Source organism: Cucumis sativus, chromosome 1 (assembly GCF_000004075.3).
Source record: "Cucumis sativus cultivar 9930 chromosome 1, Cucumber_9930_V3, whole genome shotgun sequence".
NCBI classification, from domain to species: Eukaryota; Viridiplantae; Streptophyta; class Magnoliopsida; order Cucurbitales; family Cucurbitaceae; genus Cucumis; species Cucumis sativus.
Genome location: NC_026655.2, coordinates 32,101,136 through 32,127,591, shown reverse-complemented (window position 1 = coordinate 32,127,591; position 26,456 = coordinate 32,101,136). Strand labels below are relative to the sequence as shown.

Here is a 26,456-nt window from a genome sequence, read left to right as displayed (position 1 = left end):
GATATATACCAATTTGAAGTTGGGAAATGAGGAGGGAAGCAAGCATGAACAACAGTGAGATTTCCTGTATCAAATAAAGGAGTTTCTGAAGAACATCAAATTACCAACGTATCAAAATGGCTTCCTTCCTTTTTTTTGTTTTCTCCTTGTTACTTTCTTATTCATCATCTCCTTAGTTGCCTCCTCATTCATCATGAATTAATTATATTATCTTCTTATCAAACTATATAAAATTAATTTCTGAATTTACCTGCCAAAGTCAACATACATGTTTCGTCCTCTCTGAATTAATTCAGACAACGGAATGAGTTACTTATTTCCTATCATGTTTGCTATTTTTTTAGGCACTTTCAAGTGAAGAAGGAAGTTATAGTAAAACGAGAGAGAAAAAGTTAGAAGTGTTATATTACGTTTCATTATCCATGTTAGCAAGCAACTGAGTTTAGAAGCCAACAGCATCGCATCATTAATTCCACTTTCCACTCTAAATCACGTCAGGCTGTTCTGATCAGTTCTCTGTGTTGAAGAATAATAATGAGATTCAAGCTCCTTCAAATTGGCAGCAGCTTCTTCACCAATTCTAGATAAAAGACGGTCAGTCTGTTGTGCCTGCTGATTGAATTCCACAATTCTTTGCTCCACATGATCGTTTAGTGAAGCAAATCCAGAAAATATTGCTGTCTGCTTAAGTTCTGAAACCAACTTCAGCAGAGAATCAGCTGCCTGAACCTGTTAACAAACAAGTATAGAAACACTAAATTGTAGCCATCACAATAATAATGAAAAGGACAAAATAAATCCCTGATATATTATTGCCTATAATCTTATATGTGAATGATCATTATGAATATAAGAACCTTGATAGTTTGAAACCAAAAATGAGAGTTTTCAACAAGGAATAACTTCTTCAAAGGATACAAACTCCCAAAAGAGAACAGAACAAGACCTTAAAACAATTGCAATCAAGTGAGAACAGCCAAGAAACAAAGAAAGACTCGTCAAACCAATTCTCTCAAGTCCAGAGAAACCTTGAAAAGCATACACAGCAGCTGATAACAAGAACCAATAAATTAACTACCAAAAGCAGGCCAAAATACTTTCTCTAAAAAAGATCTCACCACCAACTGTTCTACAAATGCTATGACATGACGGTCTATCAAAATTTCTCTACAGTCAATTAGCCCATAAATCTTTGTTACCCAACAAATTGACTTGTGCTGAAAATAGATTTTAATTGAGAAAATGTACCCTCCTTTAAGAAACACCAAAACTTTTATCTTCATATCATCCTACAAAATCAGTAAAACACTCCATCTCGCAGTAGATTCAACATTAACCCAACCGACTTCATTGAAGCTCCATAATGATTTCATGAACTTTTTGGTAAAAAACAACTGTTGTTATTGCATGAACTAAAACCAAATCGAGGCGAGATGTTGCATGAATTGCTAAGGTAAGCTCAATTAAGTTTTTCTGAAGAATCAATTGGGATCCCGCAAAAATATTCGAATATGAAGACCACCTCAACTAAAGAAGAGAATTTTCTTGGAATAGGAGCTAGAGGAGAAGAAATACTCACTGATGTTGGAAGAGACGCATAAGCAACTAAATTTATTGCAAAATCATTCAATCCCACAAAATCAAGGCTTCATAAGATTATTATCATTCAATTGTAGAAGAACAAAAGAGCTATCTATCTATCCAGATGGCAACCTAAAAGGAGCATCACAAACAAAGAGAGTAAACAATCAAGGGAAAATATAGTATCTTACCATTCTGGCCGCACGCATTTCCATCATGAAAGATTCTTGTGAGTTTCTAACTGGTGGATCGTTCACCTGACGAAACAACGGTAAGTTAATTATGAATTCCACACATGAGGTTGTTAAATCAAGAAGATCAAGCAGATAAACCACAAAAGAGAATTACAATAAAAATGAAAGAGTTTTACTCTAGAGACGTTGACAAGATGAGTGAAATTGTCAACAATATTGGCTATATCAGTTTCCACTCTCTGGAGAAGCAGTTTCTGCTTCTGAGCTGCCGCCGCCGCAGCCGCTGCAGTGGGGCCAGTTCCACCACCGATGCCTTTGTTCATAATAATAGATAGAAATGGGAATTGAATCAATTCTGCAATGACGCCAAGGCGATCGAAACGAAAGGGAATTAGAACCATTGGGGAAGAAAAATGTAACGCCCAAAAATTTAACACGACAAACATAACCATTAACAATTTAAACTATAAATCCAATCAAGAAAACTAATCTTCAAAACACTTTCTAACCAGTTCAACAAGACTTTCCCAAATTCTAACATGTAATATAACTAACCAATTAAGAAATGGGAAACTCAAATTTGAGGTTGAATGAGAGTGGGTCTATAACACGTCGACAAAAATGGAGAAAAACTCTGGTGGAACGTCGTCGGTGATAGTTCGTGGAAGGTGTGGCCGTGTCGATGGTCGGAGCTTATGGGCGTTGCCGGCGTTACAAAAAAGCAACACGAACAGAGGATGACGAAGCCCTAGACACCGAGTGGAATTCAATAGTTGAGATGGGCTTAGATATGGGTCGTTAATGGGCTCTTATAAAAATTTAGCCCACCAAGAAAAAAGGGAAGAAAATCCCATGGGTTTTATGTCCTTTTATTATAGAGAAAAAAAAAAGTTGAGAAGTGCCAAATCTGCTTACATAATCTTTCATGACACGATTCTCAATTTTCCATTCTCACAATTGTTGTACATATGTGACAAGAACGTTAACAAAAAAGATTCAAACAACTTATTTGATCCGTCCCACGATGGTGGTAACAGGTGGTAAGAAGAGAGTCAGGAAGGGTTTTGAACTAAATGAAGAAAAAGAAAAGTTGCATGACTTTATAACAAAGTGTTTTTACATAATAGCCCTGCGTGAAACATGACTCGAGGTAAGTCTATATATATTGTTATGGATGAAAAACTTAAACTCTCAATAAACAAAATTTAAAAAATAAAATGGAGGAGAAGCTCTATAGTCTTTATCTAAGAATGAACTTGCATATCCAACATCTTATTTAAACGCTTCATAATCTCTCTATTCTTTCACTCGACAAAATTTCTAAGTGTCCATACAAAATTAGGGATTGTGTAAAGCGTTATAGATATATCAAAGAATATTTAATTACATTTTTTTCATTAGGAAATCATTATATCGAACAAAGTAGGAGAATTCCAATAACATTTCCAAGTGTCCATACAAAGTTGGCAAAAAAGACCCTTTCTATACACTTAAATTTATGCGAACAAGATATAAAACTATATCAAAAGTTTGGTTCATTTAACTTTCCAATGTTATATTTTAATGTTGGAAAGATAATGATATTATACTTTTTAATCCTTTTATACACTCATCAGTTTAGGATATATTACTACCTTAGTTTTTTTATTTGAAGTTATTCAACAAAAATGTTGCATGTATTAAACTTTTTCAACTATAATCAACCTAGAAAATGTTTAACTATTGAATTATATATAATTGCAAATCTAACAAAACTCTCAAAATAAAGAGAGTATTTCCCATCAGCAAAATCAAACCTAAAAGATAAATGGAGCATGACAAGAAACCACGTGAAGAACAAAAATATAATCCACTTTTCATACTCGTTGTAGTGATCTTCATTTTCCATTTTGTTCTTCAATTCTCCATCTTTCATTTTTCAATTCTCCATCTTCCTTTGTTTCCATTTTTCTTTTTTAATTATATCTTCAAGCGGACAAACTCTAATCTTTCTACCTTGAAGCGAGCAAACCTTAATCTTCATCCTCTCTTGTAATAAAAACTGACATCAATATACTAGCTAGAACTAGAAAGTAGGAAATAGTTATATAAAATCGGCAGAGACCAGGAAGATTAAGGATGCCTTGCGCAAAGAATATTGCGAGGATTATGAGGGTATTTGGGTATTAACTCATAACTGTAGAATGAGTCAAGCTAGAAGCGATAACTACCTACTAAAGCTTGATAAAGTCCTTCTTTGTCTTTTCAAAGTGATGAAACTGTTGCGTCGGAAACTAAATTGTTACAACTTTGAAAGTACGAGAACTAATTTGTTATATTCCAAAGTTTAGAGACTAAATTGATCATACAAAACTGAAAGTATAAGGAACTAAATTGTTACTTTTATAAGTGTTCACGGACAAAGTGTGTTTTGTAAGGAGATAAAATAAAAGTTAAATGTAGGATGATTTTTAGAAAACATATATATTTATATAAATGTTTCAAGTAAGTAACTTTTCGAGTCAATCTAAATATAGTTGTAAGGAAAATTAGGGTTTGATTGGTCTAAATTTGAAAAGGTGTGTGAAGTTTCATGAAGATACTTCCAAGCCTTCAACTACCACATGGAGTACTCCCCACCTTTGCCATCATTGCAAGATATTAATAACCCATCTTTTAAAAGAAAAAACTACTTTTTGTCAGCTTTTTAAAATGCTTTAAGTTCTATAAAGTTTTGGAGGGTTTGTTTTAATGAATATTATGGTATAAAATTTAACTAAAATCATAGAATTTAAATAACTGTTTTGTTTTTTTAAACTTAGGTTTGAGAGTGAGAAGATTAATCTAAAATCTCTTGTTTTTAAGAATAAAGAGATGTCAGTTGTCGTAGTTCGTGTTGGACTATCCATTTAATTCTCACATTAAGTTATTTGTCATTTTATTTATTTTATGCCTCAATAATTTTCGTCAAACATTAGTGTTTAAAAAAATTATATAAAGTTGGGAGTGTTTTAAGAATTTAGCCTTAAGATAGGTAATATATGGACTCAAAATAAACAAATATTTTTATATCCAAGTTTTAAGGAAAATTTAATAGCCTCTCATAGTATGGACACTATAAAAAAATTATAAATTGACTCCAAAATAAAGTTGATAGATACGCTCTATTTTTAAAAGCATCGTAGACGTGACACATGATACTAGTATAGAAATATCTAACATCGACCACTTTCCATCGCCATTTTAACATATCATTTAAAAGTGATAGATTGGCACCTTTTATTTTGGCTTTATTAAAGAAACATAGAGTCAAAGATATCAAGAACAAACTAGTGCACTAATCAAGGAGAGAAAAAAAAGATAAAAGTATGATGATTTTGTTTGCACATTCCATGTTTCTACTTCACCCTACACTCTTCATCATACTCACAAAATCTATCTTTCCCTAAATACATCTGATCTATATATTCTAAGAACACATGAGAAGCAAAATAGAAAGAAGAAAAGAAAAATCTTAAAACCTCAACAATACAGCAAAGAAATGGAAAACCTCCTTACTCTCTTTCTACTTCTTCTTCTCTTTGCTCTCTTTCCTTTACTCCAAGCTCTACAATGGAGGACCCAACAGACCAACCTCAACAACTTTGAAGGTTCCTCTGACTTTGTAAACCTAGAATACCACATGGGTCCTGTCCTTTCTTCCCCTATCAATCTTTATATCATTTGGTATGGCCATTGGAACCCTAATCTCCAGGATACTATTAAAGATTTCATTTTTTCACTCTCTCCTCCTTCTCCTTCTTCTCCACGTCCTTCTGTCGCCGACTGGTGGCGAACCATCGAGCTTTATGCCGACCAAACCGGCTCAAACATCACGGGTACTATCCGCCTCTCTGGTGAGTTCCATGACTCGTCTTACTCCCAAGGAAACTACCTAAGTCGTTTAGCCATTCAACATGTCATAAAAAACTCGATCACCTCTCAAAATCAAACACCTTTGCCTCTAAATCCCTACACTGGCCTTTACTTAGTCCTCACCTCATCAGATGTCCAAGTGCAAGACTTTTGTAGGGCAGTTTGTGGCTTCCATTACTTCACATTCCCATCCGTCGTTGGGGCAACGGTACCGTATGCTTGGGTCGGTCATAGCGGGAAGCAATGCCCTGGTGTCTGTGCCTATCCGTTTGCACGACCAGAAGGCTCAGAGGCTCCACCGGGGAGCGGGATCATGGGGATCATGGGGGCGCCAAACGGTGACGTGGGGGTGGATGGGATGGTGAGTGTGATAGCTCATGAGTTAGCAGAGACATCAAGCAATCCATTGGTGAATGCTTGGTATGCAGGGGATGATCCAACAGCACCAACAGAGATAGCAGATTTGTGTATGGGATTGTATGGGTCAGGTGGGGGAGGAGGATATGTTGGGAATGTGTATAGAGATTATTGGGGAAATGGGTATAATTTGAATGGCGTTAATGGGAGAAAATTTTTGGTTCAATGGGTATGGAATCCTGTTCAAAGAAGATGTTTTGGACCAAATGCTTTAGATTAAATGATCCAATGTGCTTGTTTTCGTCGATCTTTTGATTTCGTATTTGAATTTCTTGGATTTTGGTTGGTTCTCAAAGAATTGAAAAACACATGACCAGTTGAAAGGGTTATATATGTTTACTTTATTCATCATATTGTTAATTTAGAGCTTATCTTAACTGTGAATTGGCAATTTCAATTTCTTCTTAGAGATGGGTCCTTTGTGAAAGATACTTTGAGAAGTTTTTAGTTGTTATTGTATTGCAAGTGATTGCATGACATCGAAAAAAAATTCAATCATTGACATTCCCTAGATGGAGTAAATGGACGGTTAATTAAACAGTAAAAGTTTATTATTATTATTTAAATAACTTATTAATAATTGTTTGATTTAGTCAATCAATAACTTCTTTTATTATAATTAATTGTCATCGTTGAATGATTTTGGAGCTAAAGGCACCAATTTTTGTCCTTTCTTCAACTGTTTGATTTAAATATAATCACCATCAATTAAGGATAATACTCAGTAATAATAAACAATATATAAAGTTACATAATACTATTAATTTGTCGCTAATAAAAGATCAATTAGCTCATGATATATAATTGAAGAAAATTGTCGAAAATAAAAAGAATGTCAAAAACAAAATTTACATTTTTTTCCTATCAAACATAAATAACTTGTTTCATTTTATTTTTGAGAAAACCTCAGTAATTAACCTACTCACAAACAAAAAAAAAAAAGTAAATAACAAATCAAAATGTATATATTAGTTCACAGTAATAAAAGTAAATTTACTCAATAAGAATTATGGTTAAGTACTTTAACAGTTTCTGTGATCTAGGCAACAAGAGAAAAAAAATGCATAGATTGTTGCTGTGCACTATGTGCCTTGAAGTCAAAGTAAATCTACAACATGAACTTTTCATTACCATATCAATTTACCCTCACTCTTCTAAATTTTGCTAAGTAGGTTGTTCCCACGAGATTTCCTAAGAAATTTGATTCGTGGAGTTGAATTTATGCTGATGTTGTGCATGCGTATGTGGTTCTATCCCTAAAATTTCATCATTTGATTCTCTCTTGGTTGAATACCTACGTTTGATTTGAGAAAGTGGAGCACGTGATGTTCTTAAAGTTAGAGTCTTGAAAGAAAGCTTGTGTCTTCAAAGAAACTTCAATTTCCGGAGTTATGAGTCTTCTACCTCTTGAGAGAATTCTCTCGACTTTCTAGAGTAAAAAAATTTCAACCTCCACAAACGAAGAGAAAGTTCTCTGGTAGACTTTATCGGTTTCAGCCATGATTGATCCATGCATCATACTCATGGGCTCAATCACATTAATTTAGATCATATTTAGATTTTTGGCTAAATTAAACTTATTTTTTTAGCTTAATTGGACTTTGGCCAAAATAAATAATATTTAATTGAACTCAAATAATTAATTTGATCCAGCGGTCATAATGAAAACATATGACATCGTCATAATTAGCCAATTTATGTCTTCAATTTTAATTTGGGACATATATAAATTTTTTAATTAGTCACAAATTCAATTGTATGTATTTTTCATCATTGATTTAGTAAGTGACGTCACAATTTGTGATTGGTCCGAAATTTCTTATACAACCATTGTGTTGTTGAGTCAATTAAAACTTTTATAAGTCTATCAATTTAGATATTTTCATCGCGATTGTTTCAATATTCTTCTTCATTTTTTTCATATTTGAGAATATCGAGATCGTTTAAATATTATTTTAAATTAGCAACACGATTGTTTACCATGATCGACACAATCGTTGGCCACGGACAACATGATCATTAGATTTGAAGTTTTTCACAATTATTTACATTGGACTATGTGATCGCTTACCATAACAAATACAATTGTTTATTATAATCAATGATCGTTAGTCATAGTCAACACGATCGTTTAAAGTATATTATTTCATTGCACAATTGTCTATCCTTGTAATATATCTTAAACGATCATGTAGTTATGTCGTTTTTCAATCTCAAAACGATCTTGGTATACAATATCGTGTACCAAGATCGTTTAGATGTTTATCACGATCATATATCAATATATGAACGATCATTTACCAAGTTTTTGGCACACATGTGTAGTCGATTAATCATAGGGTACTTTTGTTTATTTCATATTGTGAGCTTTTGGAGTTTTTCTGTTTTCAAAATTGTTTTATACAGTGTTTATTTTAGTATTTTGCTCTAGATTTTTTTTATAAAAAAAAACCTACAATAACAATACAATAACATATAAAAAAAAGAAAAGTTAATAAATATAATAAAAAGCACAAAAGAAATTTAATATAGAAATAAATTCTTAAAAAAATCAAATATTGAAAATATTGAAGTTATATTGTGATAATATGTGTTAAATAGATGTCCGTTCTTAGTGTCTATTGCTAAGTGACGATTTATAACAACCCTATGAGTCACCATCTGATTTGTCATTTTTCCTATAAGTAGAGGTCTTTAGTGGGTTTGTAACTGACACACATCGGTTGAATTTCAAAAGAAATTGGAGTTAGTGGAGAATTTTGGATAATTTTATTTTCTAAATCTCCTAATTTATTATTTATATTATTTTATTTATTTTAATAATATATTTTTTCGATATTCGTACTTCTATTGTGCCTCATTTTCATAACACATTATCAGTACGAGCTCTTGTTGACTCCTCCGCTGAAGATAGGTTAGATTTTTTCACTTTATTATAAAAATGTTATTTTGCATATTTGATGTATATTACATTTCATATATAATTATAATATTTTATGATAGTGATACCATGACAAATATTGCAAAACTAGAATTTACCGTCTTTCACATTAATGATAGCAATTATTTACCGTGGGTTCTTGATGATGAGATGCATCTTGAAACCATGAATCTCGCAGATACAATTAAAGGAGGAAATGCAACGATCAATAAAAAAAAACAAAAGTCATGACTTTTCTTCGTCATTCTTCATGAAAATTTGAAGTTAGAACATCTAACAATAAAAGATCATCACATGTTATGTAGTAAATTGAAGAAAAAAATGTGTGGTCATTTAAAATTAGTTCATATTTTTCAAGCTCGTTATGATTGAATACATTTGAGGCTACAAGATTTTAGGTCAGTAAATTATTACAATTTTGTATTAAGATATTACAATTACTGGAAAAAAAAAAACATTTTTGACTTTTCATATCTTAAATATGCTCTTGCACCAGCAATATTGAGATAAAGGTTTTACAAAATATTCTGAATTCATCTCATGTCTTCTAGTTGTCAAACAAAATAATGAGTTGTTGATGAAAAACCACAAATTCCGACCAACTCGAACAAAACCATTCCCTGAAGTGAAAGTGGTAGAGAAAGAAATAATTATTCATTTCGTAGTGGATGTTCTAATAGTCCAAATTTGAAAAGAATAACACAAAACGATGGTCATAAAGCGAAAGCTCCACAAAATAAAAATTCATAAACAAATTCCGACCAACTCGAACAAAACCATTCCCTGAAGCGAAAGTGGTAGAGAAAGAAATAATTATTCATTTCGTAGTGGATGTTCTAATAGTCCAAATTTGAAAAGAATAACACAAAACGATGGTCATAAAGTGAAAGCTCCACAAAATAAAAATTCATAAAGTATAAATAAATACGCTACCGATGTAATATAACTAAATATTGGTCTCATGTTTGTCGTACATCGAAACACTTAGTTGATCTATATCAAGCCTCCCAAGACAAGAAAAAAAAAATGTAGAAGCCAATTGTGCATATCAACAATGATAGATTTGGTCCATCCAACTTGATTAATTTGGAAGTGTCGGTTTTCTCTTCATAACCTCAAATGATGGAACAACAAGTGTTTCTTTTGACTTTCAAAATATCTAGAATAATGTTATCTATTTTCATGTTTTACTTTTGTTAATATTAACATTATACATTTCAAGTGTATTTTACTTATTGTAATTATTTCTTTTTAAATGAAGAAATATGCATCATTTTCGTACATTGGGTGATTCATAAATGAGCAAACAATAGCTATGTATGACCGACAATACAATCACACACTCAATACAAACAAATAAAAATATTTTTTCAAATTGACAATGTTGTAAGTAAAAGTTAATACAATATCAGGTCTACAAGTTAATACAATATCAAGTCTACAAACCTAATCGAAGGGATTGAAAAAACATAAATATTATTTTGACTAGAGTAACAAAATTCATAATTGATAATGCATTGTTCTTTAGTCAATAAAAGAGAAATGGATTGAATTTTAAAGATATACGTTGCGATGATTATTATATTAAGATTGATAGAAAGAATGAAATAAAATATCTTTATATATTATATCTACTATCTCAAATGAGAAACGTATGTTAGAAAAATTATCTTCGGATGTATTTACATCCTAGACTTTTGACAATTGTTGTATATCTTTTACAATAATTGTCTACCATCACACGTAATGGATTAGTAGGATAATTTATAAAACGTTTACAATTAATTTCTAGATCATTACTTATAAGAGCTAAGTTTCCTACATCTACGTGGAGACATATATTTTACATGTCACATCTATGTATCAAGCCAACAGTTGATAAGTGCTCGTCATTACAATCAAAATATTTCTCATTTGATAATCTTTTTAATGTGCAATATATGTTTCAATTACTCCGCCACATCATTACAATCAATTCTTCATAAATTATTAATATCTTGATTCCAACATTAAAAGGAGAAATTGAGAAGAAGATAAAAAAAATTACATGAAATATATCAGTATTGTCTTATGGAATGTATCATTATTGCTCATCTAGATCATAAAAAATCAATGTGAATTTGAAGTTAAAAAAAAAAATTGATTTTCCAACATAACAAATTATCATTAATGAATCTGAAACACACTAGACGTGTGATAAACTAGTAGATTCCAAAGATAAAAATCCTTCCAAAGATAAAATTCCTCGAAAAAGAAAAGTACTATATACTATGATTATGTGTTAAATATGTCTGTTCTTAGCCTCTATTGTCATTTGCATTCCAAGAATAAAAATCTTCAAGAAAGAAAATATTATATACTTTGATAATGTGTTAAATATATGTCCATTCTCTGTTGCCATTTGCATTCCAAAGATAAAAGTCCTCAAAAAAGAAAGAAAAGTATTATAAATACTATGATAATGTGTTAAATATATGTCCATTCGTAGTCTCTATTGTCATTTACAATTTATAACTACTCCAATTGTTATTCATGTGCCACAATATGACACACCACCGGTGTTCATGTAAACAACTATCTACTTCTATTTCAGTATTCATGTAAGCACCACCTACTTATCATTTTGCCTATAAATAGATAGTAGAGTTACACGAAAATTATAGATAATCTTATTTTCTTAATTTTCTAATTTTTTTATTTTTTATTTATATTAATATTTAAAACTGATTCTTAAAAGATCAAAATCAAACAAAAAGTTGATACTGTGAAGCTCGAAGATGGACTAATAATGCTGGGCACTTGATACCAAATGGAGCAAATGCTACAATTCTTCATTTGGTGGAATCCAAATGTAAAAATAGGAATGAATAACTGTACCTCAAATTTTGGATCACTCTTTTTAAAAATTCTGAAATTTAAGAACAATAAATGACAACAAGGGTCAAACAAGTCTATTTTTTAGAAAACGAGAAACAAAAAAGAAAACGAAAAACAATATCAAACGAACCCTTGGAGTTTTAATTGGTTCGTACAATGTTTAGAAGTTCAATTAATATAATTATAAGTTTCCCACGATATGTTGTTCAAAATAAAAGACAATAGAGGGTACAAAATTGATACATTCAGTTTAAGTTGATACAATAGAAAAAATTAGAAATATAAATTGACATTTTTTACAAAAGAAAAAAGACAAAAAAAAAGGGGCAAACATTACTTACATACATGACGGCAAGGAATCCTACTTTTCTTTTTTTGCATAGAGAGCTCAGTAATTGTATTCAAAAAAGAAATTTTATACAAAAAGGGAGAGATTAAGGTATCCCCCCAACATGAGATTGTCAGATCATGGAGAAAAACACCAGCTCCATTTCTACAACATTATCAGTTCTAATCTAAACTTTCCCAACTACATTTCATGCTTCAAAATATAACAAAAACTTCAACAATAACTTTTACCACACTAATGGTAACTACACCCAACTATCCCATGAAGAACAAACCACCATGTTTGTACGTTCAAAAAATTACCTGTAAACTCTGCTCTTTAATCCATCAGTCAGTCAGTCAGTGTGATTCAGATTCCTATTTTCATGTGTCACTACCAAGAAGCATTTTCAACATCGCTGTTGCAACAAGAAAAAAACAGTTTCATTCTATTTCATTAAAAAAAACACAATGTTTCATAGTAGAAACACTGGAAAACAGGTTAAATGAACCGTCCGAATCATACTTCGGTTCTGGGTCATGACTCCTCATTTTCATTATTTTCCTTCCTTCTCTCAATAACATCTTCAGAAGCACTTTCAGAGTCTGAGTTCAAAGGGCTTGAGCTTTTAACTGAGCTTTCTATCACAGCTACAGGACCATGAAATGGTTCGGCAATTTTCACACTTAAAATTAATTCCTTTGCATTGCATCTATTGCCGCCTTCATTAAACCTTATAAAACTATTCCCAGTATTTACTTCAGAACTTTCCAAGGACAACTCTTGTCGACATAAACCAGAATTATTCAGATTTTGGAACTTCATGTGATTCTCTGAAGTTGAACAATTATGAGTACTTTTACAACTCTCCTTTACAATAAGATCTTTAGAGGTAATATTTAGGTCACTATTACTAATATAATTTGAGGATGCTATCTTATCTTCAGAGATTTTATTCAATTCGCAACAATTCTCGGCTGTCGCTACAGTTTCAATATCAATATTCTTTTCGTCGTCATCAACAAGCCAAATAGTATCTGGCAATTCAACAGCTGGATATAATTTCTCTGCCTTATCTGTTTCATTTATATGATTGATATTAGACTTTCCTCGTAAGACTCTAACCATTGACATGCCTCCTGAACTTGTGAAAATACTGTTGGTATCTCCAGATTCATCCAACTCACTACAGGCAAAGCTCGGTCCACATAAACTTGGGGAAACAATGTTGGTATCTCCAGAATCATGCAACTCACTACAGGCAAAGCTCGGTCGAATCAACTTTTTTCTTTTCTGTTGCAGACCTGACAATTCCCCTCCAGTTGGGGTGCAGTGCTCAACTTTGAGATGTTTCCTTCGCCGCTTGAAATTCACAAATGGAATCTCTATAGCACTATGGTCACTGTTACCACCTATACTGTCCTCATTAATTGCCCCATGTTCATCTGACACTTGAAAGCAATTACTATATGAACTTAACAAAGATTTTGTGCATTTTTTCTTCACAAAGTTCCGACCAGCATTGGGTTTTGGACGTGGCACTTCATGGTCAGTTTTCTTCCATTGCCCGCTAACTTCAAGAACAGATGGATCAAGAAAAAGCATCTCATGATTGCAGCCATTATATTCTTGTAGGCTTGCATCAGATGGATAGGATAAGCGAGAAAACACATTGCCCTTTCTTTCATGATCAGAATATATGCTTTTGGAAGATCCATAGCACTCCTGTCCATGGTTCGCTGCTGTATGCTCAATCGAGGGCATGCTTGAAACTACAACAGAGTCAAAAGGTAATTGACTGGGAAATTCTTTTGTCACAGGAACATATATTTCCATGTTTTCCTGCCTTGTTAAGCCCTGCTCATTCTGATATGAGAAAAAGGAATCATTCAGTCCATTGGACGGGTACTCGCTAGTTACGATAGACCTTCTCAAGCTTCCATCATGTTCAAACTCTCGTATAGGCAAAGGAAGTAAGTTAGGATTAGAACATGACACATTTATTTGACTTTGAGTTATAGAAGGAACTATAATGTTTTCAAAATATACAGACGATTGGAGAGCCATGCTATTCATGCAGTCTGATTGGCTGTGGAGGCTGGGCGTTGTGATTTGAGCCCCGCCTAGGCAACCAGAACTACAGGTGGGGTTTCTGGTAACCATATAAGGACAGTATACTGCACTTTCTTTGGTAGGAATTATATTTCTGATATTATAATGGGAAAGAGGAGCACTTTCCTGCATAGAATTAACTTGGTCTTCACCCTCCATTAGTTTCCCTTGTAACCTCTCATTCAATATAGGCCCATTACCATCAGCAACACTTTGGCTTTCACAAATCAAGTAATCACTTGAACACTCGAATGGATCACTGCTTAACTGTCTCGTATGGAGTTGATCACTAAATTTTGTCAAACTAAACAGAGATAAAAGCCTATGAACCTACATATTGAATCAAGCACAAAGAGAAATTTTGAGTAGGCAATGAATCATAACGATCCAACAATAAAATGGAAAATAACAGACCTGCATTCTAGATAGCCCAAAGTTGAATTTCTTAGCTGAAAAGTAATTGTCTTTTATGGCACTTTGAAAGCGATCTTCGAAAATTGGATTGCAGGACCAAAGTATAGAGAACTTAACCTAACAATAGCAATTAGAAAGAAGGAACGAAGTCTTAGACCAGAAAATTTAACAACGTGAAAATGTTATGCACATATGCATTACCTGGGCAGGGAATTTCTGCCCTGATGAGCTATAAGCATGGGGCACAATGTTCATTGCACCATCTGAAGTTGCCTGAAATACACCATGAAGCACTCTATTCTCGTATTCAAACAGAAATAAAATCATCCCAGATTTAATTTGTAGCACAAAGTCGCCTAACCAATATGGAAGACCAAATAACTTCCTTCTGAAGCATTCTGCTCTGGTCACACAATTTGACATAAAAATTGCACCACACTCTGGTACAGTCCCATGCGCACTATTCTCCATATTAACCCCCATTAATTATCTGAATGAAAAGCTGTCAATTCCAAAAACTATAATGCATAAAATCTAAATACTGGATAAGAAAATAAAGGGTAATCATGTAACTTGAAGAAAAAAGACAAAAAAAAAAAAACAGAAAGATTGGTGTAGTTCGACAATGAACACCAGGATAACTGACCCCCAACAAGGCAGGAGATTGTTCTCCCTTTGATTTGGCACTAGTAAAACCAGCAAGCCTACCAATTATTCACCTACACACTTATTAAAACTGATGCAAATGATAGGTTGACAACGAAAAAATGCTCCCAGAGGATTTCTCTTTACCACCCTAGGTGAAAACAAAACATCCTTCATTGCATCTCATCCTTGTGCTATCTCTCTCTCTCTGATTTTGCTCTGTTGAAATTGAAAACCCTCTAATTGTTTCCTCCCTCACACGAATCCAGCCGTAATTTCCTTCATCATCCCAATTTCTTCAACCCTTTATACTTCTGTTATGTGTTAGAGTGAACAAGCGTCCCAGTGCATACGCCAGTAAAAGGTTCCAACTATTGGTTAACGTATTAAAACTTAATTTTTTTGGTAAAATTTTGTGGGTGTAATAATGTCGTATTGATGAAGATGTATATAATTAGAACCAGATTATAACTTCAACTTTTCCAGGTACTAACACACGAAATCATAAAACCCCATCCCCTCGATTCACATCAAATTAAATCCGCTTAAGTATAACGATCAATAAGCAATCATCAAATCAAAAAAAAAACACACACACACACACACACACACACAAATGAAAAGAAAACGAAGAAAAACCTAAGCAAATGCAAGACTGTGGATCACTACACTGCCAATTCAATACCCTAAATTCAAATAGTTCTCTAAAGATCTAAGTTTCAACAGAAAAAGAAGAAAAAAAAACAGAGAATGCGCAGAAGGCTCATAGTGGAATCAAAATACAATAGACAAAAAAAAAAATCAATAGAACAGCGTCGGCGAGAGAGGGACCTGAAAGGCTCGTTGGTTTCCAAAAGGTGAAAGCAGTGAAGGAATCAAAGGAGCATTAGAGAAGTTGAGTATTGAAGATGAAAAGAAGAGAGGGATATTCAAAGAGAAGAGAGGAAGAAGAAGAAAGTTGGGAAAAGCGAGAAGGAGAGATTCGAGAAGAAACTGAGAACAGAAAACGGTTGCTATTGTATTCGTTCTATTTATAGGTGCCCACTAGAAAAGAGGGAACCAAATATTTAAAGATATTATTATTATTTGAATGTTCACACGAATTGCGTTGATTTCTTTTCTTTTTCTTTTTCTTTTTCTATTTCTATTTCTTTTTAAAAGAAATTAAGTTCTATATATATCAAATATAGATGCATTTTTAATTCCCATATTGTGTTAAATCCTAACCCAATCTATCAACGCTATCATATTCAACAAAATCTTTTCTATATGAATGACATTTCTATCCGTAATATCCTAAATAAAATTATATTCACCTTTATCACTAATTAATCTTTATCTCTATTTTCTAAAGTTCAAATATATATATTTAACAAATCAATAATATCTGCATTTACTAGAATTTTGAAAAAAATTAGTTTTAATAGAATTTCTTGTATTAAATTTATTTTATTTATTTTAATGTTTTAAAGCTGTCTTATTAGATTGAGTTCCATTTATCTAAACTATCCAAAAAATGTATTCCATTCATCTAAATGTTTTTTTATTGATTTTGGAAATCAACATATTATTTAAATAAAATTAAAACTAGTAGCAAACTTTTTATTTTTCCTCATTTTCTTTTCTTGTTTGTAATGGCTCTACAACGAATAAGTTTATTTTTTTAATGGTAAATGTCGTTTTGTTTTGGTTTACATCTAATTCTTTATTCTAATAATTTATTGATTATATTCAAGGTAAGTTTTTTCCCTCTTCCAATCTTGTTGTGTCTCGTTTGATGGTTTACTAGCTTGCTTGTCATAGTTCTAATCTAATTCGAATTATTGAATATAATAATGTCTTGTGGCTTAGATTGGTTATATGAATGCCGTACTTATTGGAGTTTCCAACGTACACATCTTATCACATATGTCAAGGATATATAATTCGAGAAGCATTAAAGGAGAGTCGAGCAATGAATGTAAGGCTTATTTTATTTCAAAAACTTTATTCATCATTATTAAGAGTATAATTTCTAACTTACCTTCATAATTATTTGTTGCCAGATTTATCTCATAAATCAACGTGAGTTTGAAGTGTATCATAGACAAAATAGTTTTTTGTCAACATCCAAGACTGTACTTGCTCTTGTCGACGGTGAGACCTTGATTTGATCTCATGCTCCATTGCATGCATTGCATTGTCCTCAAGGAAGCTTCATATACATACGCTCACTCATCAATTTTACCATGTTTCAAATTTTGCTCTATTATATAGGACGAAAAAACATTTTTATTAGCAATGTAGAACAATTTACAAATATGCACCAAGTTATGCTAATCCAGTTATTCCTTCTAAAGACAAAGATCCTGCTAGGAGGCCTAAGAAAAAGAGAACTCCTTCTTATTTGAAAAAGAAAGCTACAGTTTGGTGTAGTAGGTGTTGTGGGAGAGTCATAATTGTAGGTCTTGCAAATAATCTTTATGAGTTGAGCCATATAGTAGTTAGTATTTTTTTGGTTAAACTGTTTTGGAATTTTTATTCGTAAATGAATTCTCTCCGTTACTTTCTGTTATCAATCTAAATATGTTGTTTTGTTCCTAAGTCATTCAATTATGATGCATATCATATATTTGGGAGTCATATAAGTATATCAACTCTCTTTATTTTGCAATTAAATTCTTAAATGTTTTTATAATCGAAATTTGATGGCTTATGTTATCATTTAGGACAAGATTCTTTTTTGTGTTATACGTAGTCCTAAGTCATTCAATTATGATGCATATCATATATTTGGGAGTCATATAAGTATATCAACTCTCTTTATTTTGCAATTAAATTCTTAAATGTTTTTATAATCGAAATTTGATGGCTTATGTTATCATTTAGGACAAGATTCTTTTTTGTGTTATACGTAGTCAGAGTTACCTTACTGTATATCTTCGGTATCATCTTTTTCATAAAAACAATAATTTTTTCATTTTCGACATCATCTTTTTTATAAAGACATTTTTTTAAAAACGGTAAAATATCATTTAGATTAGATATAGAGTACAAAATCGTTTAAGCTAGACACAAGAATCTTTTATGCTGATCCTTTCAAATGGATACAAAAGTACACCAATTAATATCTTTTTATTAATTTAGGCTTTTTTTTTTTTGCTTTTTTCCTTTTCAAATGGTTCAATACAAGTAAACAGTTTTGCACTTTATTTTATTTTAACTACTTTAACTATTATAAGTTAATCTTTTAAATAAAATACTATGATTTTTATATATATATGCATCAAAATCTACGTGACTAAGATGTGATCCATTAACAATCTAAACCTGAGTTAAGTTAGATAGTATGTTCAATCTAAAAAATAGTTTGACTGTATATTGAAAAAAGGAGAGGATAGAGTTCCATGTACTTTCTATTCTTTCAAGAATTCGAAAGGAGAGAAAAAAAATAATTAAAAGATTCAAAAAGAAAAAGTAAAAACAAGGGATACATATAAAAGGATGAAGCCTCTATATTCCTTTCTTCTCCCCATCTCAATGTTCTCATTCCTACCAACAAATGTGTGGATGGAGAACAAACATCTCACCTTAAAAGATGGAAAGGCACGCCAACTATCACCCAACTAACTAAGCTAACTTTGACCTAAATATAATTCTAAGAGTAACACTAAAACAAAAATGTGAAGACGAAGAAAAAGTATAGAAACAATGAATCTGCTTGCTGCTAACTCGAATATTTCCTGTTTGCCACAAGATATTCTCACGTTTTGAAACAAAATGGCGTTTCAGAATATAATGATCAGGGCTTTCGTAAAAGGACTAATCAAATTGTTCATCTAAGTTTGCAATAACCCATCAAGAATGTCCCATATTTAATTTGTAAGCTATCAGTAAACACATCACCAATAGCTTCGAAAGTAGCCGAAAACCTCAGATTCTCCCTCACCATTCAAAGAGTACAAATACATGCCAGTGACAAGAAACATAACAGCAGTCCAGAAGATTTTCGAAAGAACCCCCCTCATAGCCGGCTAATCACCGCCTCCACCTCTGCAGGGGTGTACAGATGGTATGTTGGAGACACCTTCGCAATATCAACATTGCTGGGAGTTACCTGAAATAGGAAGGAGCAGTTTAATCGACATGTTAGTAGATGCATGAGTAGATGTTAGAAGTGCGATGTTTATTGATATTCCATTATTCCATTCCTGCATTTAACGCCAATAGGTTTGAATCAAAAGGCCTATTTATTTACCTTCTCTTCCATAACTTGCTTCAGAATGGAAAGTGCTATGGTTTCAGCTTCTTGAAGTGTTAGGTCCTGAAATCAAAATTGAATACAGTATTGGAGTATGTGGAAATTGAATAAAAGCGAGAGGTTCATTTAATATGTGGCAAAACATATGGGTGTTTAACATTGAAATATAAGTTGCTTGAGCATGGGTGCAACAACCACAGGGTCTCATCGCTTGTAAGCACTTTGTTGGAACCCCTTTCATTAGAGAAAAATGGTACGATTTATCTCAAATAATTATAATAGTAAAGAATACAAAGAAATAGCTTTTTTATATTTAAACTCTGCATCAGTCATATCTCACGTTGACCATATATCTTCATAAATTTCTACCCTGTCTAATTTTTTCTGAGAATGGAAGAAAAAGTAAAAGAGTAATCCACCATAGCATTCAGTTATATCAGACACAAATAGAGTAGAAAAGATACCTTGTTGTATTGCTCTTGCAGAGAGCTATCTGCACCTTCAGAACCCGAACCGATAGCTTTAGCATTGCATTGCCAGAAAGTGCCAGATGGATCAGTGTAGAATCTGCATGAAACAGATTATCAGGTTATAAACTGGGCAGAAAACATCATATGCCAGTATATGACGAAGGGAGTAGTTAATCTATAATGAGAATTGTGCACAAAATTCTGGTATGAATATTAAAACAGTATAAAATGCTGCCACTATCTGCCCAAATAAAAATGAACACTACATCTAAAATTGCATAGATGGTGCAAACAAGTAATAATTAATCTTGTCTCTTTAAAACTCAAGGACAGAGTTGTACAACCTACAAAACAGATCTTGTTCAAGTAAGGTTGTAACAAGTAACTACTGATTAATAAAAAAAAAAACAAAAAGAGTTATCTGACATTAAGAGCCAAATGAATTCGGTGGCCTCAGAAGAAGACTTAATGTTCTAAATTTATTAGAGTACTTAAAATTAGAAATATGAGAGCCAAACGAAAACTAGTTTTATTAAGCTCAAAGACACATGTACGAGAAAAAAACCTAGTAAAAAGTAGAATAAAAGCATGAACATTGGTAGAAGAACAATAATAAAGCAAAGAGAAAGGTCATGAAAAAGGTAAATTCAAAAGCAATGCCCAAGGAGAATCACTTCACAGAAATGCCTTTTATTACAGAAAATGTTTGGTTTTATTTTTACATTTGTTAAGAAACACCAGAATGTCTTGTTATTCTAGTTGTTACCAATCTAAGAATGGTGAACCCAAAGAGCCACTATTTTGAGAGAGTGTATTGAGGATCCCACATTGGAGAATTGGAGAGACTTCGGAAATCTTTGTTAATCCACAGCTTATTCCTCCATCTGTCATTTGGTACTTATCTCAAAGAAAACCTAGAAATACTAGCTTTGAATCTATATTGGCTATTTGATGGTGACCAAACAATTGAGAGAAAAATCTAAAGGGCGAAGATAAAAGTGAAAAATTGCCTATTATTTGATGACCCTGAATTTTGAGGTTACATTACGTTATCAAAGGGTAGCAGTCTGATATTATCTGTTTCTTGACTTTTGGCTAACATGAACCTTTTCAAATTGTAATCTCCTCTGTCACTAGGGTTTGGGATGACCATTGAATTCTCCAACTTATATAGTTTGTCTACACTACATGTTTCTCGTCAAAAAGGTAACTTACAAGCAGCTCATCAAGAAATATCACATAAATTTCAATAGTTGCAAATTCAACTTTCTCCTGGGGCAAGTGTGTAAAAGTATGAAAAACGTCAATAAGAAAAATACCCGACAATGGTATTGTATTCTTAAATAAGATGATATAACCTCTTTTACATGCTACGCGAATTGAAGGATGCAAAAAAAGTGTTCACACACACCCACACAGCCATCACTTGGGCTGTGGAGGTGGGGGTACAAAATACACAATGCACTGAAATAACAGCTAAACACATAAATCAGTTTATTCTTTATCAGTGTTAAACTTACAAGCTTGGCCCCTTCTCATCATGCCCAGCAATAAGAAGAGCTACTCCGAATGGTCGAGACTGTACAGAGAAAAAAAAGTCTTTTATTAGCAAGTGAAATAATAACACCATGTATCCTTTTTCATCATAAGAAAAACACAAGGGATCTAATTCTTTCAAATACGGAATATGGTAACGGGGACTACAGGCTCCTACTTTTCACAGGTACAGGATAGCATTAGAAAGTTGGTTATCCAAAAAACCATGTACCTCTGTAAATATTAAGCACGATATAAGTCCCTAATCATATAATAGATATGAAGGTTATACTTTGAATGGACGCTAGGTAATGAAATAAATGGTGCCAAGTCATTGCCACTTTAAAGCCAGTTTAGATTAATTTAACAGGAAGTGAGAAAAGAGAGTAAACTGAGTAGAAAAAGGTTGTGATAATAACCATGGACTCCTCATCGCCTTCGCCGAATCTTAGGGCTAGATCACAAAGAGCTTGTGTTGTAGACTCCACAGTCATTGGTTCACCATATGAGAACCGATGGTTCTGCAGAACATGAAGTTCAAAATTCAATAGCTTGTCTTTAAAAGATATCGACTATAGATGCAAAGAAAGAGCATCAACAGCACCTGGGTCTCAACTCGAGCATGTTCAACAAGTGTGTGAGCATCAGCAATTAATCCACTCATTGCACATCCAATATGCTCATCAATTTCCATGATTTTTTCCACGCTACTTGGTTCCTAAATAAAAGTTCCGAAAATGAATATATAGAACAAAATAGTGCCTAAGCTCCAATATCACAATTGAAGACAATAAAGGCAGCCTTGAAATCCAAACAGACGAGAAAATGGGTCAATGACTAACTTTTACTAAAATCAAAGTAGAAGTTTCAGTTTTAAGGTTGACAACAAGATATTCAAGTTGTGCTTGCATATAAACTAATATAGCTTGCATATCTATTAGAATTTCTACGTAGGCTGCTAGTGCAAGACCCCTCGTTGAAGCTGAATATAATAATAATATAGGCACTTGAAAACAAATAACAACGAAATTAAGAAAAATCCAAGGAAATGGGGCAGACCAGTAGTGGAGATGTAATACGTTTCTCAACGGCAAGCACAACGCCTTCCTTTGTTTTCAAACCAATAGCCGTCGAACCCAGCTGCAAAAAATTTAAGGAAGGAAATCAGCAGATTCAATAAAATGGACCCAAAAAAGATCATGTAAAAGGTTCTGCCACTCAACTTCCCTACCCTTCTTCGAATCTCACAAACTTCTCCAAGAATTTTTATGGAAGAAAACCCCGAAATGAGAGAGCGAAAGAGAAGGAAAACAAAAAAACTACCTTAATAGCCTCAATCGCGTACTCAACCTGGAACAATCGACCTTCAGGAGAGAAGGTATTGACACCCCTATCATACTCGGTCCTGAAAAAACCCAGCACAGAACCACAAAATGAGAAACCGCAAAATCAAACAACGGAAACAAGAACAAAAATAAAGAGAGAATGAAAGTGGCATCGAAGAGAATAGAATGCAGTGGATCACCTGGTCAGAAACATTTTTGCAATTGAAATGAAGAAACCTGGTAGATTCTGCACAAACACTTGAGAAATCAGAACAAAAACAAAAACGCCAAATTTCCAATAAATTCGAATAGAGAAAAAGCAGGAGAGTCTGTGGAAGGAAGAGAGAGATCTACTTGCCTGAAGCAGTATAGGAAGAAGAAGAAGAAGCAGCAACAACAGCGTTGTTCAGTAAGCTTTAAGCAGACCCTTTCTTGCGAAGCAAGATGATTATGGTGCGGGGGTTTTCTTCGGGTTGATTTCGGACTCCATCAGGTTTTGGGTTTACCCGTTTTTGCCCCGCTCATACAGGCCCATCGCGATTAGGGCCCAGCCCAAAAGAAAAAATAGGAACTGTGATGTATAGCTAAAGAAAACCATTCTTATCGAAAATAACAAAAATAAAAAATAAAAAATTCTCAAGAGAAAATTTAAAAAATTGGCATTATTATAGATGACATTAATTTTAGGGAAATTGCATATGACAAAAAAAAAAAAGTAGAATAAATAAGTATTACTAGATATGAACCATTTAGCTAATTTTAGTCATTTTGATTTTGAAAGGAAACCAAGTGTGGCCTTCAGCGACTACGAGAGGTGCACACATTACATATAAGATAGCTTGATGAGTTATATCGTAGTGAGGTGGTCATATAACTTATTCGCTTGATAACATGAGACCTTCCTTCACTGCCTTCTTAACGCAAGTTAGTTCACTCAATCTTTCATCTTGTCATAATCTATTCTCATCTTGCCATAATCCATTCTCGAATTTGGGTATGTCAAAACCTCACAAAGTGAAAATTTCGACTCTCTATATGTATAACAAATTTTATGTCTTTATTTGGATGTAAAATAAGACGCTAAGGTCTTATTTATAGGCTTTCTGGGGTCTCCTAGTAAGCTCAAATTCTTCAATTGGGCTTATTAATCACATTTCTTAATAAGTTTTCAATTCTCTAATTGGACTTATTAATTATCTAGCCCAAAGACAAATTTGACTAAGTTCTTTCGTGTGTGACCCGTTTGGTTAATTTAATATGACAATGGGCTCATAACTCGTTTTATGGCACATAAGTCAGAATTGGTCTCTAGTAAGACATTGTGGCTACTCATATTAAATTAAGTCGGTGATCTAACATAATCTAATAGAATAGTCACCTTATCTAATTTAATTGCTTTCCCGATAAATAAGCATACTGAAATAATAAATGACATTAATACCCTTATTAATTCCTTTATAGCATGGTCATGTATTTCCACAGTCACACTTAATCGAAAGGTCCAGAGATACCTCTCCATAACAAGAGGGATAAATTTCATCTTGATTAATAATTGTTAACTACATAATTCATAATGTATCCGAGTACAACCTTTATAATTATTCGATTAAAGATCAAATTTGATTGCATCAGAATAGATTAATTCTTATGTTTGACATTATGGTAATCTCAAGTTTAAGGATAAGAACAATCAATTATTTGAGATTGTTTATGACACATGTCCATGTAATAATCTCAAAAAATGGTCGGTCCAATTCTTATTCTCTAATAAGAAAATATGATTTTAATTTATGTTAATACATATATAATATATCATCATATTATTATCAATTATAACCCGTATTAATCTTAGCTTATTATTGTTCCAATAATAATAACTGATTAATGACATTTAGAATATAAAACATATTCATGGATATTACTATACAATAACATGCAATTGAATAATAATAAGAATAATAACTTTTATTAAATAATTAAACAATAAACCAATAGTTCATAAAATTATTATAAAGCACAAATAAAAAAAAAAAAAACTAACATCAAGTTTTACCCTTGAAATGGAAGGTTTATTGGGCTAGATGAGTTGCCCTCACTTATGCATATTTAAGGATAATCTCATGTGAACAAAAGTTTATACTTAGCTCAAGATTAAGACTAAATTACATATGTCATCAATAAACGAAATAGTCAGTTTTATAAAATAAACGATGTTATAACATAAAAGAGATTTTTTCATGGTTTCAGTCTTATGTAAACTCTTTACATAGGATTCTCCCACATTCATGTCTCCACATGAACGATTCAAGATCACATTGCTTGTACTAACTACAAATTAGGTCGCATCCATAGTGTCCCCAGAATAAGGCGTTCAACCTTATTCAAATACTATAAACCGTTTAGGTTATACACTCGAACTTGATTCATGTTTACGTATCTACATAAATTTCAAGTTTACTCAATATAACCTTGAGATCTTAGTTTATAGGATTCAATATTTTAGTATTCAATTTCAGTAATAATTTCTCAATAACAACTTTATTGAATTGAATATTATTTTAAATTACAAATTATAAGTTTTAGGACATAGATTCCAACAAACTACAACTTGGAATAAAACTCATAGTGAAAACAATGTTGCATTTAACGGAAGAGAATAATACATATGAGTACAATAAAACATGTGAATACAATAAACTAGGGCATATACCCAATAAATCTCCCACTTGTCCTAGTTTACAAACATTGTAGACCTAAAATTTATAGATGACCCTCAAACACTTTGGCAACAATGGTTTTTGTAAATGGATCATCAATGTTTTGCTCAAAAGGTATCTAAGTCACCACAACATCACCACGATGTATCATTTTTCTGATAAGATGGTACTTGCGTTCAATATGCTTTTCTTGTTTATGGCTTCTAGGTTCTCATGGTCAAGAGGCCCCCTAACACGCATGTTGCTTGCCTTATCACGCCCCTAAGTCCCCCTATCACACTCATCCTTGCTAACATGGAGATGTCACCAGCCCATGGCACCTAAATTTGGGTTAGTTAAAGTTTATTTTAAAGTTTTAGTGATTTTGGCTCAAATTTTGGTTACTTTTAAACTTAATTTTTAAGCTTAAATAGATATATTAGAATATTTTTACTCGAAATACCTGAATTTAGATTTTAGGTGAATTTTGAAGATTTTGTGATTAACGACAGAATATGTTGAAAGTAAGTCCAACCTGAATAGGAATAAAGTTTTAAAGTGAGTTTAAAAGGTTGAGTAAGGTTAAGAATTCATGGTTAAGCCCATTTATGATAAGTACATGTGATTTAGGAGGATTAGTTTAGCTAACCCTAAAGTAACCATGTTTAGGGAATAATAGAACATAGAATGATTTTCATGAAAAGTATAACTGAGTTTGATTATAGACAAGTTGTTTACCAAACCATAATTTACAAGGGATTTGGAATTGCTTTTTAGGTTGGGTAA

General features: G+C 32.5%; 4 protein-coding genes across 8 annotated transcripts; 1 reads left to right on the top strand and 3 right to left on the bottom strand.

Moving 5' to 3' along the window:
- Nucleotides 1-221: 221 nt before the first annotated feature.
- Nucleotides 222-2,546, bottom strand: LOC101218712 (mediator of RNA polymerase II transcription subunit 22b). Its single transcript, XM_004145395.3, has 4 exons — nt 2,331-2,546; nt 1,952-2,130; nt 1,773-1,838; nt 222-729 (listed from the first exon to the last, which is right to left on the bottom strand). The coding sequence occupies exons 2-4, from the start codon at nt 2,096-2,098 to the stop codon at nt 490-492; spliced, it is 453 nt and encodes a 150-aa protein (XP_004145443.1). The 5' UTR covers nt 2,099-2,130; nt 2,331-2,546; the 3' UTR covers nt 222-489.
- A 2,555-nt stretch (nt 2,547-5,101) lies between these two features.
- On the top strand, nt 5,102-6,470 carry LOC101205825 (protein EXORDIUM-like 7). Its single transcript, XM_004145426.3, has one exon. The coding sequence runs from the start codon at nt 5,296-5,298 to the stop codon at nt 6,304-6,306; it is 1,011 nt and encodes a 336-aa protein (XP_004145474.1). The 5' UTR covers nt 5,102-5,295; the 3' UTR covers nt 6,307-6,470.
- Nucleotides 6,471-12,241: 5,771 nt separating this feature from the next.
- Nucleotides 12,242-16,403, bottom strand: LOC105436360. Of its 5 annotated transcripts, none has more exons than XM_031880425.1 (5): nt 16,235-16,403; nt 15,120-15,260; nt 14,960-15,031; nt 14,759-14,875; nt 12,242-14,674 (listed from the first exon to the last, which is right to left on the bottom strand). In XM_031880425.1, the coding sequence occupies exons 2-5, from the start codon at nt 15,153-15,155 to the stop codon at nt 12,770-12,772; spliced, it is 2,130 nt and encodes a 709-aa protein (XP_031736285.1). In that variant the 5' UTR covers nt 15,156-15,260; nt 16,235-16,403; the 3' UTR covers nt 12,242-12,769. The 5 variants fall into 5 exon arrangements, with proteins under 5 accessions (XP_031736285.1, XP_031736283.1, XP_031736284.1 ...); XM_031880423.1 differs by having other exon boundaries at nt 12,242-12,650; nt 12,758-14,674; nt 14,960-15,248; XM_031880424.1 differs by having other exon boundaries at nt 15,120-15,248.
- Nucleotides 16,404-19,083: 2,680 nt separating this feature from the next.
- LOC101218476 (proteasome subunit alpha type-5) lies at nt 19,084-23,458 on the bottom strand. The gene is made up of 10 exons (XM_011662007.2): nt 23,333-23,458; nt 23,175-23,221; nt 22,973-23,054; nt 22,709-22,789; nt 22,254-22,367; nt 22,069-22,170; nt 21,634-21,692; nt 20,108-20,210; nt 19,641-19,706; nt 19,084-19,499 (listed from the first exon to the last, which is right to left on the bottom strand). Exons 2-10 carry the CDS (start codon nt 23,186-23,188, stop codon nt 19,407-19,409), a joined length of 714 nt encoding a protein of 237 aa, XP_011660309.1. The 5' UTR covers nt 23,189-23,221; nt 23,333-23,458; the 3' UTR covers nt 19,084-19,406.
- Nucleotides 23,459-26,456: the final 2,998 nt, after the last annotated feature.